The following is a 13,601-nucleotide window of genomic DNA, read 5'->3' as shown; positions in this document are numbered from 1 at the left end:
TGAACTTGACTTTTGTAGTTTTGACCTATGAGGCTGCTGACTCACAGACACATGATGGCCACTTAAGTGTTTTCGTTTTTTTTTTCTAATCTGTCTTTTATGTTGCCAAAAGCTTGATAGCTTCGAATTACTGAGTGATTTAGTCGGCCGCTAAATTTTTTGTGAATCTGAAAAAGCATCGGGGTTGTTATTTAAGAAATGTGTCTCAAGAAAAAAATTTTTATTTTCGCAGTTGTTGATGTTGTTTAGTGGAAGCATTTGAAGCTATGAGAGAGCGAATAGCGTTTTAATGCGGTCAGGTTTTCAATTTTTCTGGGTTGATTTTGTTACGGCGAGAAAACGGCTAGAGTAACCTTTGCTAGCTTAGTAGCGCAGAAGTTTCGGACAACAATTACCTTTGTCTAACAGATTCTTCAAAAGTTTTGAGTGAAGTTAGGTGAAAAGGAGAGTGCAAGCTGACAACGGAAGAGAAGATGAATATCATAATTCATCAGGTTCAAAGACGTTTTGATACTTGAGTGCGCATGGAAAATAACTGAACAACCAAACTTGGAGAGTTTTTTGAAGTGTTCTGGTAAGGGGCCGATCTAAAGTTTTTTGAAAGGGGGGGGGGGGGAATTGTTTGACTTTTTTTTGGTCGAACAAAAGCTCCATAATGACCCTAATTTGGAAAAGTTTTTCTGCGCCGCTTGCAAAAAAAAGGCCCAAAAACAATTTTTGGGCATTTTTTTGAAAGATTTTGACAAATGATGATTTTGCGGTATTCGAAGCCTGGTGTTTTTCAATGGTCTTTTCAGCCTTTTGAGTGGTGAATTGGGGGGGGGGGGATTTCCAGCATGGTGTTTGGATTGTTGAGATGTGGCTGTCATTTTGACGATTGAATAGCACAAAAAACACCTGCCCAAGCGCATAATTTATTCAAGCCTGTTTTTTCAGCCACGATCGAAAGCAAAACATTCGTCCCATTCATATCCGATTCGTATTTGTTTGCCTGTTTAGTTTATTCCACGAAATGTGATGCTTAATGGTGTAGACGTTCTTGCCTTATTCAATACTTCCCTTCGCCTGCCTCCAAGTTTTTAGAGAACAATTTGAATGGAATTGTTTTTTCAGCGTTGTTTTCATAGGGGCATGAAGTGTTTTCTTTTGTGAAATCGTCTACTGTTTTATTTATTTTTTATTTGACAGTTTCCATCAATTTTAGTTTTTTTGTTGTTTTTCTGTTTTGGTGGAGTGTTGCGTTGCGTTTACGGTGTTTTTTTTCAGTGTTGTGCGTTGAATTAATAAAACCGTTCCAGTTTGGCATTGCTGGTTTTAATTGTGTTTTCCACGCTAAGCTGCTTTCCGTTCAGTTGTGACTGCCTGTTTTTATTATATTTCTAGATTGACAGCTCAAGTCCATCCCATTCCCCAGTTGGTTAAATTGAGCACCAAAAGTGAAGTTGAGATTAAAAATAAAAAAATACGTCCTTTCAGTTGCAATGCTGACATTCACGGACTTTTAGTTCCAGTTTTTGGCTCTCAATTATTATCCCCGCTCCTTAGTGTGATTTTTAGTCAGGTTTTGCTGGCAAAAAAAAACGGAGCAAAATGATTTTTTTCGTAAGATTGTTAATTTATCACAGAAATTTAGAAACGAGGGGTTTGATTATGAAATAGATTCAAGCATGCGGTAATATAGATTTTTTTTCAGCGTAATTTGAGCCAGGATCTAGGATTTAGAATCTAGCATTTTCTCTAAAAATGTGAAATCTAAGTTTTCTCTAAAAAATTTTGTCGATTTTTTTTTGAACCAATTAGATAAATCTCTTCCTACACCCTTTCTTGCCATAAGTATCTTCAAGTTTGTGAAACTTGCGTTTTCGGCGCGCGCTTTTTTCTCAACATTAGTATATATTGGTTAGCAATGAAAAATAATTTAAGAAAATGATAGAAAAAATTTTTAGGATTGGTTAACCAAAAAGAGGTGACATAAACAACAAAGAGATGACTCTTTTAGTGGCGAGCGGGTCAAAAATCTAGTCCTTCTTTGCCAATTTTAGTCCGTTTGTTTGATAAAAAATGGTTTCAATACAGGTTTTATAGGTTTTAATATTGACGAATTGGACAAAAACTGATAATTTTTATCAATTAAGTGAAGACAAGCGTGTCTTGATGACGTCAATCCTTTTTGTCTCTCCATGCGAATGTGTGCTTTTGTGTGTGACGACTGAAGTTTTAGCTCTTCCCCTTTAAACTGACACATCCCTTCCAATGTCTCAACAGGGAAACAATAATTGGATTTACGAGGAGAGAAACAACAGATAAAACAGTCAAATTTGCACTTCTACTTTGACATGTGTATAAATTGACCTTTGAACAAAATTGAATGTCAAAATGAGTGCCTTTTATTAAAATTGCTTATGTTGGAAAGCGGTTCTTTTAAATAACTTATTATCAGTTTTGCAGGATGTCATTTTTGAAATTGTGGTTGTCAGTGTCAAGACAGCCTGCTGAAATATAAGCATCTTTTTTGAACCATGAAATAAAAGAGGATTAAAGCTTGTATCACTTTATTGTAACAAAACTGACCACGATTATCTGTAGTTCTTTTTTTCGAGCATGGGTTGAACTTTTTTCGAACATATTACAGCCATATATGAACAGATTCTAATTCATCTGTGCATGAATGTTTATGATTGAAAACTATTATGATTTTGGAAGTGGATCACCATGATGAATATAAAAGAGCATCTAAGTGACGTGGTTGTGTTCGAACTGAACAAAGTAGAATAGAACATAGTTTTGCTCTTGTGCTGGTTGGTGTTGTATGTTAATCGAACAGTAGTAGGTGGCGTCTGCCTCGCTCAGTCTTACCGGTCCTCGCATGATCCACATCTGTCAATCAGAAGTCATAGTGCCACATAATTGCACCATCTGATTAATTAATGCGCATTTGCTAGTCATAAATCGAACATTGTTGTACAATTCTGGCTATAGTAGTGTACATTTGTATTATAATACAAACTCTGCGACGGGTCTTTTGTTTTGTCGGATTTAATTGTGACGTCTTTTCTATTCACAGCACCTGTTGTGTAATCTGCATTGTGCTGTTTTGATTGCCAGTTTGGACACCGAATTGACCAGGCGCAGCATGGAGCAATTCGATGATCTGGAAAATTAAAATAAATTCAGATTCTGGTTCCTATTTTTCTACGTTTTTTGACGGCATTTTCCCTTTCTATAAGCGTTTTTAATCAAATCGATCTTAAATTTAATCTTTTCGTGAATTCTTGAATTTGTTCTAGACTGAAAACAAGAAACACTTTTCTAAGTTTTTTTTTGAAAGAGACAACATCACATTCATAAAAAAACTTTCTCAAAACATTCATAAAAACATGTTTTTTTTTGCTGAAAAATTTCAATTTTTGGATTTTTTTGTTTGCACGAATAATTTTTTTATAAGACCTAATCGGTCTAAATTAGACTAAAACTAAAAAGTGTCGAACCTAATTTTCTTCAAACTGGGACAAATTTTTCAAATGCTCGAATTACGGCTGTAAGGGCATGATATGATATACTATTATGATTTTAATCGTCCGAACAACAATATAGATTTTCAGGATAACTCAGTTTGAGACGAATCACTCTCAAAAGTTCGCTTGTCTCACGAAAAAAGACTGTTGCGTCTCAGATTAGTTTAGCAGGAACAGATTAAAATTTAGCTTGATAAACAAAACGGTGCAGTTTGTTCTGTGAAGCCGATCCAATAGTTTAAAATTGGGTACTTCTTTGCTCGGTTTGTTTAAATTGTATTTTTTAAAATTTAAAATATCAAATAAACTGCCGTTTAACCAAGTTTAACTAGTATTCTCTGAAATAAAACTCTTCGATGAAATTTTTTGTTAAATTTTGATTCAGTAGTTGTGTAATTTTAATTCAAGTCACAATCGAACCGTTTAAGTGTGTTATTAATGCACTGTAGTAAGCCTTTCTGAAGTCCTCTTTTTCAGATTCAATTTAATCCATTTTAGACAAAATGTGAACTTTAAGATTTAATTTGCTTAGATCAGCATAATTTGAATGTCAAATGTTCCGGCCACTGAAAGTGAAGAGGAAATTTGTCTTCTGCTGTTTCGGTTTTTAAATTTTAAAACTATTCCGCAAAATAGGTTACCATGAATGATCATCAGAATAAATCGAGTGACATATCCATATTATTTTCAAGCCCTTTTATTCGTGATTCGAACGACATATAAAAATTTTCAAACAGTTCTCTCAGTGTCGTGAAAAACATTTTGAATTTTTTGAGCCTAATTTCCAGCGAGTTAAGAGCGAAAAGCATATATTAAGCAATGACATGTTTTTTTAGCTTAACATAACTGTTTTAAAGTTTCATTTGGTACTTTCCCAGCACGAAAACTTTTTAGATCTTAAAAGCAAATTAATTTGTTTGGAAAAGTTTTGTTATTTACCCGTATTGCAATCGGGTACTAGACTTTTTTCCGTAAATAATTTTGTCCACAGGACTCATCTGGACTCGTTGTACCTTGGACTTCAAATTTCGAAGTGTCTCCTGCACATTTAGCCTCGAGGTAACAAATACGCCTGGGACAGCAAAAGTCTTGGGTGTGAATCTGACTAGGACCTGTTTTTTTTTAAACGGTAAATGTTCCGTTCAAAAAAATTTTGCCTTATTATTTGTCTGCTTGTTTTGTCGGCTTAGTTGCCACATCTAAGAAATTTGTTTTGCTTTAAACAATTTTCAATGTAGATTCTTCAAGTGGTTTAGCATTTCAAAAATCCGGCCGAAGTGAAATTTGTTTATTACACTGGTTGTAATTTTAGTAACTTGATTTGTCGAATTTTTTTTCTTCATTTTTTTTTTTATTGGGTTAATAAGTTTCAACTTAAGTTTATCGACCTAGTGGCCTCTTGTTGCGTCGTTCGGGGAAAAATTTCTTGTGTGCGTGCGTGTGCTCAGAGGGGAAAAGTGACATAAAGCTTTTTAAATTATTTTAGATTTTTTTTTGGCATGAAAGGTTTCTGCTCAGTTTTTTTGGCTCTGTTACCGCTTGGAAGTTATAAATTCAAATTCACTCAACCGTTTGGCGTAGATGTGACACAATTGCTTCAGACCGCTTTTTTATTGACAATTTTTTGTTGACAAAAATGATTTTTTGATTTTTTTTTCCGTGTGATTTCAATCATGTTTGTATCGCAAGTGGTGCGAAGCTCAGCTTCGCATCTGTGTCTATTTTATTATGAATTGTAAAATTAATTGTAATTTACTGAAATTGAATGTGGCACGTTTCGCCCCACACAGATTTCGCTCCTCTCAAATTTAATGGCACATTTTGTTCCTTTCATTTTTTGTATTCTTTTTCTGAATAGTTAATGCCATGAATGTTTATATGAATTTTTATGTAGTTTATGTTTTTCTAAACGTTTATGTTATTATATAGTAGTTATGATGTATGTTTTTTTTAAATGGTTTTGTAGTCCAATTTCTTTTCTACTATTTTTTATCGGAGAACAAGATTATTTTTGCTTTTTGGATACTTCTAATAGTTTTGTACTTGCTCAAAGACTCTCTGTGTTGCTGACTTTTCTGCCCTATTAAAGTAATACTTAATGTTGTACTTATGTAATGAGGCGAAGTGACATGGTAGAATAGTGTTTTTTGGTGACACCAAATTTACAGAAGGTGAGTAGTGGTTCCACTGACAGGTGAAGTGACATTTAGACGATCTGAACAAAAACAAGACTCTCTCGACTCGTTTGGAGAGACTAAGCCAACAAAAACTTACCACGCATTCGTTTGCTATTCACTCTGTAATTCTAAAGCAACAAGCTCTGCCCTGGGCTTTGTTGATTTCACAGTCCGAATATGCTTGAAAATTGTCAAAGAATGTTTGTCATTTTTACAGCTAGACTGACATGTCAGCTTGCTAAGTGAACTGGTGGAAATAAAGTCAAATAGCTGAAGAATCAAAACGCCGAAATAGTACGAAATTGAGTATTTAGATGTTGTAGTGGTTTATCAGTTCAGACAATATTTTTGGAATTTCTCAGTGGAATTTTCATGTTCCAGTGAGTCCATTAACCAAGCCTCTAGAGCTTCGTCTCCTTTTTTTATGACCTGGATGTACCATGCTGAACTTTGACCTTCAACTTATTAAAGTTCAATGTTTTCACTGAATAAGTTGAATGTCAAAGTTCAGTATGGGACATTAATGTTGAATCTACGGTTTGGCGGGTTTGACTTGATTTTCTGCTAACTTATTGGGTGGTCAATGGTATAGCAAGTTAGAATGTTGTGAGATTTGTTCTTGTGTGGCACAGGAGCACTTTGCGGGATCCATGTCCTAAATGGGATCCCAGTTGGAGTCCGGAGAGCCAGAAGTAGACACAGATTGACTAACGAGGGAATCACGCTGCGAATGCTTTACAGTTGCAACTTAGTTCCATGTGGCAGAAACAAAAACAATCACATTTTCAGTAATTATTCAAGTTTTACTTTTGGAAATTTTTGCAGCTCGAAGTTACAAGCTGTCTTTAAGATTAAAGCAATGAAGATTATGAATCTTCATTGCTTTAATCTTTAAGACAGCTTGTAACTTCAAGCTGAAAAAATTTTCATTGAACTTTTTTAATTTCTTTTTCGGTCAATTTTATAGCAGTGATCAACGAGGGGGGTTGTAAAATTAGAATCTGAAGTATCTGTATATCATCGGAAATTCCAAAGGAAGCGTATTTTGTCGAAGAGCTCCAACGTAATTTTTTTGCTAAGTTCAGAGCATTATTCTGTTTTTCTCCGATTAATCTTTTCTTGATTTGAAAAAAGTGATTGTATGAGCGCACGTCGACAATTCGTTCGGCCGTCCACCTGTGCTGAGTATGGAACTAGACAGTGACTGACTTAAGTGATTGGTTCTTAAATTGGGGACTGTATCAATCATCGCCGCTGGAGACCCACAGTCGAAACCATCTCCAACCTGCCAATTCAAAAGTCCTCTCTGATTGGCTGAAACGACCGGTAGAAGCAAAACTCGTTTGGTTTTGTTTCGTTTGCAGTAATGGTTAAAGTTGGACATACTGACTATTTATGAGTTTCAGCTGTAATTTGGCCATAGTTGGTGAAGTGATGTATGTGATTGACGTATCGGCGCTGCGGTGTTCTGTTGCGTTTATGCTACAAGCGAAGTGGTAATTTGACGTGATTCGAATTGATTTGATGCGATGGTGTTGCTGCGAGTTATGCTCAATTTGGCCAGGTAATTTTTTGGATAATCGATGAGTACCACACCGCTGTAAATCATTCATCGCTAATTAACAATTGGCATCTACAAGACATCTATCTGTTGTGTAGCTCAAATATCAATAAGTGTACAACCGGACTGGCTTTAACAATATAGACCACTTGTGTCAGACTAAGATTTGAAAATATTAAGTCGGTTGTAAATTCGTCAACGTCGTCAACAAAATATCACCACTGGCGCTTCGATGTTAGAAGACTAACACAAACAAAAGTCAAATCATCTCACAAAAAGACGCACACATTTCATTTAAGATTTTATATTCGAATTGTTAGCTGAAGCGAACGTAAAATTATTAATGGGCGGAGAATTAATAGGCGAAAAGTTAAACTATTAATCTACGCTTTGCTTTGGTTTGTTTGGTTCATTAAAAAAATTTGTGACATTTCGAAATATTCAATTCGGCAGTTTTGTAATTTTGTCAACTTATTTATCAAAATTTGTGCCGATCCTGGCGTCATTATAATTGGTGAAGATTCACGTCAATTAAAATATTAACATAATCGAGTGCTGAAAATTGACAGTACCTGCTGGTAAATTTGGTAAATAGATTATTGTTTGCCGAGTGCTAGAACTACCAGCTTCTACGCTTCATTTTATATCGTAATCTAGACACGAGAAGTGCCTAAATATTATATCAATTCATTAGCGAATGTTTCGCCTGTTTGTTGCACAATTTTTAGTCTAAAGACGTTTGTTTTCCTTTCTGTAACTACTTGGCCCATTATTACTTCATAGATTGGAAAATTATTTTTCAAGATTTTGAGTGAAAATTGAGATTAAGCGAGAGCTTGAGGAAAACATACGCACGAGATAAAACTTAAAATAGTTGGTTGCTCCTCCTGTTCGCATCTTTTCCTAATTGATACCAAATTTTGCATCTCATCTTTAAACGTTACTTTTGTCTCAGTTCGCTTTGGCGATATACTAACGGTGGTAAAATACGGACTGAAAACAAAAAGAGCAACATATTGTCTAAAAATTGCACGCCATTATTCCATTCCGTTTCAAATCGAATTTTGAAGGCTGGCTTTCAAGTTTCAAAATTCACGCCCAAGTTAACTGATTACTGGTTTACTTCTTCATCTGCAGCAGCGTCGCTTCTTTTTAAATCCATCTCGGCAGCTCCTAGTTTATACTGTGATGTCATCTTAAAACATTAGTTGTGTGAGGATCGCCGAATTCGCTAGCGAGATTCCTGCTGCTGCCTTCAGCTATCAACCAACCGTCTTCATCAATACTATTCCTAGTTCCCTTTCCATCTTTCTTTCTTTTTACCTTTTCCTTTATCCCGTATCTGCCCTGCCTAGTCTTTGTAATACAGCACAGCTTAGCACAGTGCTATACCGAGCAAAAAAATATCCTTTTTTTGTCTACTGTGTTCGTTGCCTGTAAAAATTAGTTGTGCGTTCATTTCGTTGTAGTTTTTCAAACCTCTCGACCACACATCTCATCTAGTGTAGTCGAATTTTTGCTCATTATTTTGTCCCTCCCGCTCAACCCGTTGGGGGAATTTTGCTCCTCTCTTCCGTCGTCATTCCTTTCTGTGCTGTTGCTTGCTTAGCTCAGCTCCAACTCAGTTCTATTCCTCACTTTTTATCCTTTGGGGATTGTCCTATAGCGATCGAGCTTCTTTTCACACAGTCTTTTCTCGGCCTGTGATTGGCTCCGTCGACCAAGGAGGTTGGACCGAAAGTGCACTTAGTAGTATTGCATTTTAAACTGCTGTTCTGTTCTGTTGCGTGGCGGTCGCATTTTAGTTTCCCTCCCGTGGAATTATTGGAGAATATCTATAGAACATTTGTAATATTTGCCTGTTTTATCCATGCAGTAGGCGGCGATTGTTATTTCATTTCAATTTTTGCTCCGCCGCCATATAGTAGTGCCTTGCCTGTGCTCTGCTTCCGTAGCTCTATCTCTCAGTTGCCGCTCTTAAATCACCACAACTGACAGCTCTCTTCCTCAATAATTCTAAATTCCCCCACCACCCCCACTGCATTTCACCAAAATATATCCCCCGTCAATCGGGTCTCAAATTTACTCTTCAGTTTTCTTCATTGCAAAAAACCAAAGAGATCATCCAAGTAATTAGTCAACAATCTTCAAAAATTACCATAAACAGTATCGAACTTTCAATAAACAAAATCTGACGGCATTACCTGACCATCTATACAAGACTATCTATATTTGATTTCCAAGAACTTTCGTCAATTTTGAAAACATTTTTGTCAGCTTAACCACAAATCCTATCACACATTTTGTTATCTTTCGAACTTATGATTACAACTTCTTTACCGCTAGGGAAAATTAACACTGAAACCAAATATCGACTAAATCGCAATCGCAAGTTCACTGACAACCGGAAATTCATTATCGACAAATTCACAAATCATCATTTGGAAAAATATAGCATTTCATTTTATTTACTAGCCCCTAAAAAGAAAGTCATTTTTACTTTGATTCGAGTTACCTCCTAAATTGTTAATTTAACATCTTTGTTCAATTTTCCTGCTTTTTTTAAACGGTAGAAAAATTGCGCTTTGTTTAATTTTAGGCATTTTGAGGCAACGAAAATAATTGATATTGTTCTCTTTTGTATTTTGCTCTGCTCAGTTTGAGTTTGTGGATATTCAAAGCTACTTTAAAACAGGCTAGCATCCTCACAAATCCATTAGCTGAAGGACTCAAATATTCTTTCCTCTTTCCTCGCTCGCTTTTGTCGCTAATTGCGAGAAAAAAATATAGTCGAAATATCCACATCTCTTCTCCCTAGCTGAAAGCAAAAACGTTGCCGTGCCTTTACTTAACTGTTACCGCAAATTGGGGCTTTTATCAAAAATTGCCGTTTTAAAACTGCATCAAGTAATAAGCATTATTCTATTATCAATTCTACATCCTTTCCCGACAGTAGCCTGATTAATTTCGATTATTCACTCAGAATTTTAAACAAGGTTTTTGCAATTGTTGGAAATCAAAAATGACTATGAGCCAGAAAAGTTTGATTATTTTCCTCGTTGTTTGCAACCTTTTTGGCGAAGTTTTTTCCGCCGGAAATGGAAAAGGAAACCAGTGTGAAGAAATAACAGTTCCGATGTGTAAGCAAATCGGATACAACGCCACTATCTTTCCAAATGAGTTGGAACACAATACCCAAAACGAAGCAGGACTGGAGATTCACCAGTTTTGGCCACTGGTTGAAATCGGATGTTCCGACCAGCTGAGGTTTTTTCTCTGTTCAAAATACGTTCCGATATGTCTGCCTAATTTCTCCAAAACGCTTCAAGCGTGTCGCAAAGTGTGTGAAGTTGCAAGAGCTGGATGCGAACCGGTTATGCAGCATTACGGCTTCGAATGGCCAGAGCGATTCAACTGCGAAACACTCATCACAAAAGAGCAGTCGCAGTTACCAGAGTACAGAGAGAAGAATATAATGTGCATGCAAGACGACCAAATGGACAAGGAAACAGAGGTCAACCCGATGCCCGTTCCCAAGGGCCAGACGACCGCTCCTGGGTACGACTCGGACGATCCGAAGAGACCAGAAGTGCTTGTTGAGGAAGCGATCTCAGAATGCTGCTCTTGCAATCAGCCATTCCAGAAACTAACTTCATCGTCACCTTACTTCTCAATGAATGTATCTACAGGACATTTGAAAAATTGCGCAATGTCCTGCAAAAGTCCTCATTTTGACGAAAACGAGAAGAAGTTCACGCCGATTTGGCTCGGAATCTGGTCCTGCCTGTGCTTTGTCTCAACGTCAGTGATGGTGCTGACGTTTTTGATTGACATGTCGCGGTTCAAGTACCCAGAACGACCCATAATTTTCCTTTCCGGATGTTACATGTTCGTGGCGATTGGCTTCATGATCCGACTGATTGCCGGTCACGAGGCGGTGGCCTGTAATGATGACACAATCCGATACGACATCAGTGGGAAGCCCCCTCTGTGCATCACTGTGTTCATTCTTACATACTTCTTCAGCATGGCCAGTTCAATTTGGTGGGTGATCCTTTCATTGACTTGGTTCCTGGCAGCTGGTTTGAAATGGGGCAATGAAGCGATCGCAAACTACTCGTGGTGGTTCCATCTAGTCGGCTGGGTCATCCCGACTATCCAAACTGCTGTCGTTATTTTCACGAACAGCGTCGATGGAGATCCGGTGTCTGGAATCTGCTACGTCGGCAACCAGAGCATCGAAAACCTGAGGTATTACGTGTTGGGCCCTTTGATGGTGTATCTGTTCACTGGAACCATGTTTCTCATGGCCGGATTCGTATCACTATTCAAGATCAGACATGTTATCAAGCGAGGAGGAACTAATACAGAGAAACTGGAGAAGCTGATGATGCGCATCGGAGTCTTCTCATTTTTCTACACAGTCCCCGCCGCTGTCGTCATTGCGTGTTACTTCTACGAGCACCGGTTCCGTGTTGAGTGGGAAAGTCGTCTCACGTGTCCTTGTCTGAAACGTCAATACTCTCAACCCGAGTACTTCGTGTTCGTGTGCAAGTACTTCATGCTGCTTGTCGTTGGAATCACGTCGGGTTTCTGGATTTGGACAAACAAGACAATCAACTCGTGGCTCAACTTCGGGTCCAGAATAGTTGGAGGGCGCTCTAACAACGTCCCGAAAGTCCCGATGACACACGTTTAATTGGGATCAACGGAAATCGAACCCAAACTCAATGGTGCAAAACTGGAAATTCTTGATTTTTGAAGGAAGCAGACTAGAAGCGAGCAATTTTAATCTTTAGAAGAAACAGCACCAGGTCAAGAAAAGAGGCTGTTAAAAGCCAGAAGAGCTGATCTATCTGTTGATGTTAGATGAGCAGACTTGAACTTTTACTAAATAGCTGCTTAATAGTTACTGTTTATTTTCGTTCCTACGTTCATTTCATTTCAATCGACACAAAACAGGGTTTTATACGTCTGGAAGCATCAAATCCACGTGACCTTTGAATGACCAGAGCAGAAATATCAATCATAAACCAGAAATTAACTCGACACACAGGGTACCAAATTATGTCAAACCTCCAGATCCCAAATATCTGGTGTCAATCTATAATTTGTCAGTGTCCAATACGAACTGATCAGGAATCAAACTCTATCTTAAACCATGTATTCGTCTCATATTTTTAACTTGTGATCTGATGCTAATAAAGAGTAGAGTTTATATAGCAATTATTTGGTAGAAAATCTAGTTTTTAAAATTATTTTGTGGGGATCCTCGAATTTTTTTTGGTGATATCTACTTTTCAGTGACCTTTCTCCTGACCTTTATGGTTGACAATGACAACCTTATTTGTTTGACCAATCTGATGAGTCTTAAGTCTCTCGTTACAATTCCCTAATTTTTTAAAAGTAGAATAATACTGCCGATTTGTGACGAGACAACAGAGACTCATTTTAATTATAGTTAATTAAAATTGATGATTATTTTCCTTGCACTTCGCATAGTTAAATGATGATATTTTGCATATTTCATATATTCATTTTTTATTTTTCTCACTTTTGACAATGAAATTTAATCTTCACAAATTATTCAAATCAGTTTGCACTAATCAAACCATGATAGATTTTTGATGTGAAAAAAAAAAACAACTCGAACTGAGCGTATCCACACTTAAAGTTTCTGAGCAGCGATGCGTGCGTTTTGATCCCCAGACGTGAGCCATGACCTTGAAATGACCCCTGAGTAGTTGAAAGTGATTGAAAGCGTTCAACATGAAGATAGTTTTCTCCCGTCAAAATTTCAAGTCTGTGATTTGCGCATAATCTGTTGAACACATTCTTTGTTACACATTATTGGCGAAGGTTTACCCGTAGCAAATACGCTTCAAGATTTGGTACACTTTTGAGCCCATAAATGTAAATTTGTAGATGTAGATTTGCACATCGATCACCACAGCTGACAGCTAATAAGCAGCAGAACAGCTCAAAATTAGCAGCAGAAGATAACGCTAAAATATTAGTGATGCAAAATGACGGATGCATATCATATCATAAGCTTATAAAACAACGTTGTTAAACTTGATTGGCTAGGCTATTTGGGTTTAAGAGAAAACTCAAATGATAGTTGAAATTAATTTCGAAAAAGCGTATGATATCCGTATGAGTTTTAGCAGTCAAAACTCAATAGGAAGCTAAAATTCCCAAAAAATTTTAGCTAAATTTTTAAATGACAAACAGAAAGCTGACGCGGAATGCGCTTGGGGCTCAAAGTGAATTATTTTAATGAGATGTTCTTTTTAGCCTTCAAACTCATTGATTAAGTAGAATATAATACGTTGATGTTCTGTAATT

The 13,601-nt window shown here is 36.9% G+C and overlaps 2 protein-coding genes across 2 annotated transcripts in view; both read left to right on the top strand.

Moving 5' to 3' along the window:
- The window catches only part of LOC134851282 (uncharacterized), a 534,247-nt gene that overhangs the window by 453,193 nt on the left and 67,453 nt on the right, over positions 1 to 13,601 (top strand). The gene's annotated exons all lie outside the window — the stretch shown is intronic.
- LOC134851237 (frizzled-5-like) lies at positions 6,200 to 12,824 on the top strand. The gene is made up of 2 exons (XM_063867238.1): positions 6,200 to 6,450; positions 6,839 to 12,824. Exon 2 carries the CDS (start codon positions 10,276 to 10,278, stop codon positions 11,950 to 11,952), a length of 1,677 nt encoding a protein of 558 aa, XP_063723308.1. The 5' UTR covers positions 6,200 to 6,450; positions 6,839 to 10,275; the 3' UTR covers positions 11,953 to 12,824.

Source organism: Symsagittifera roscoffensis, chromosome 1 (assembly GCF_963678635.1).
Source record: "Symsagittifera roscoffensis chromosome 1, txSymRosc1.1, whole genome shotgun sequence".
Taxonomy (NCBI): domain Eukaryota; kingdom Metazoa; phylum Xenacoelomorpha; order Acoela; family Convolutidae; genus Symsagittifera; species Symsagittifera roscoffensis.
Note: the sequence above shows the minus strand (reverse complement) of the source record. Positions and strands in the feature narration are given on the sequence as shown.

Coding starts and splice junctions, on each gene's coding strand:
- LOC134851237 (XM_063867238.1), top strand. CDS start 10,276: ATGACTATGAGCCAGAAAAGTTTGATTATTTTCCTCGTTGTTTGCAAC.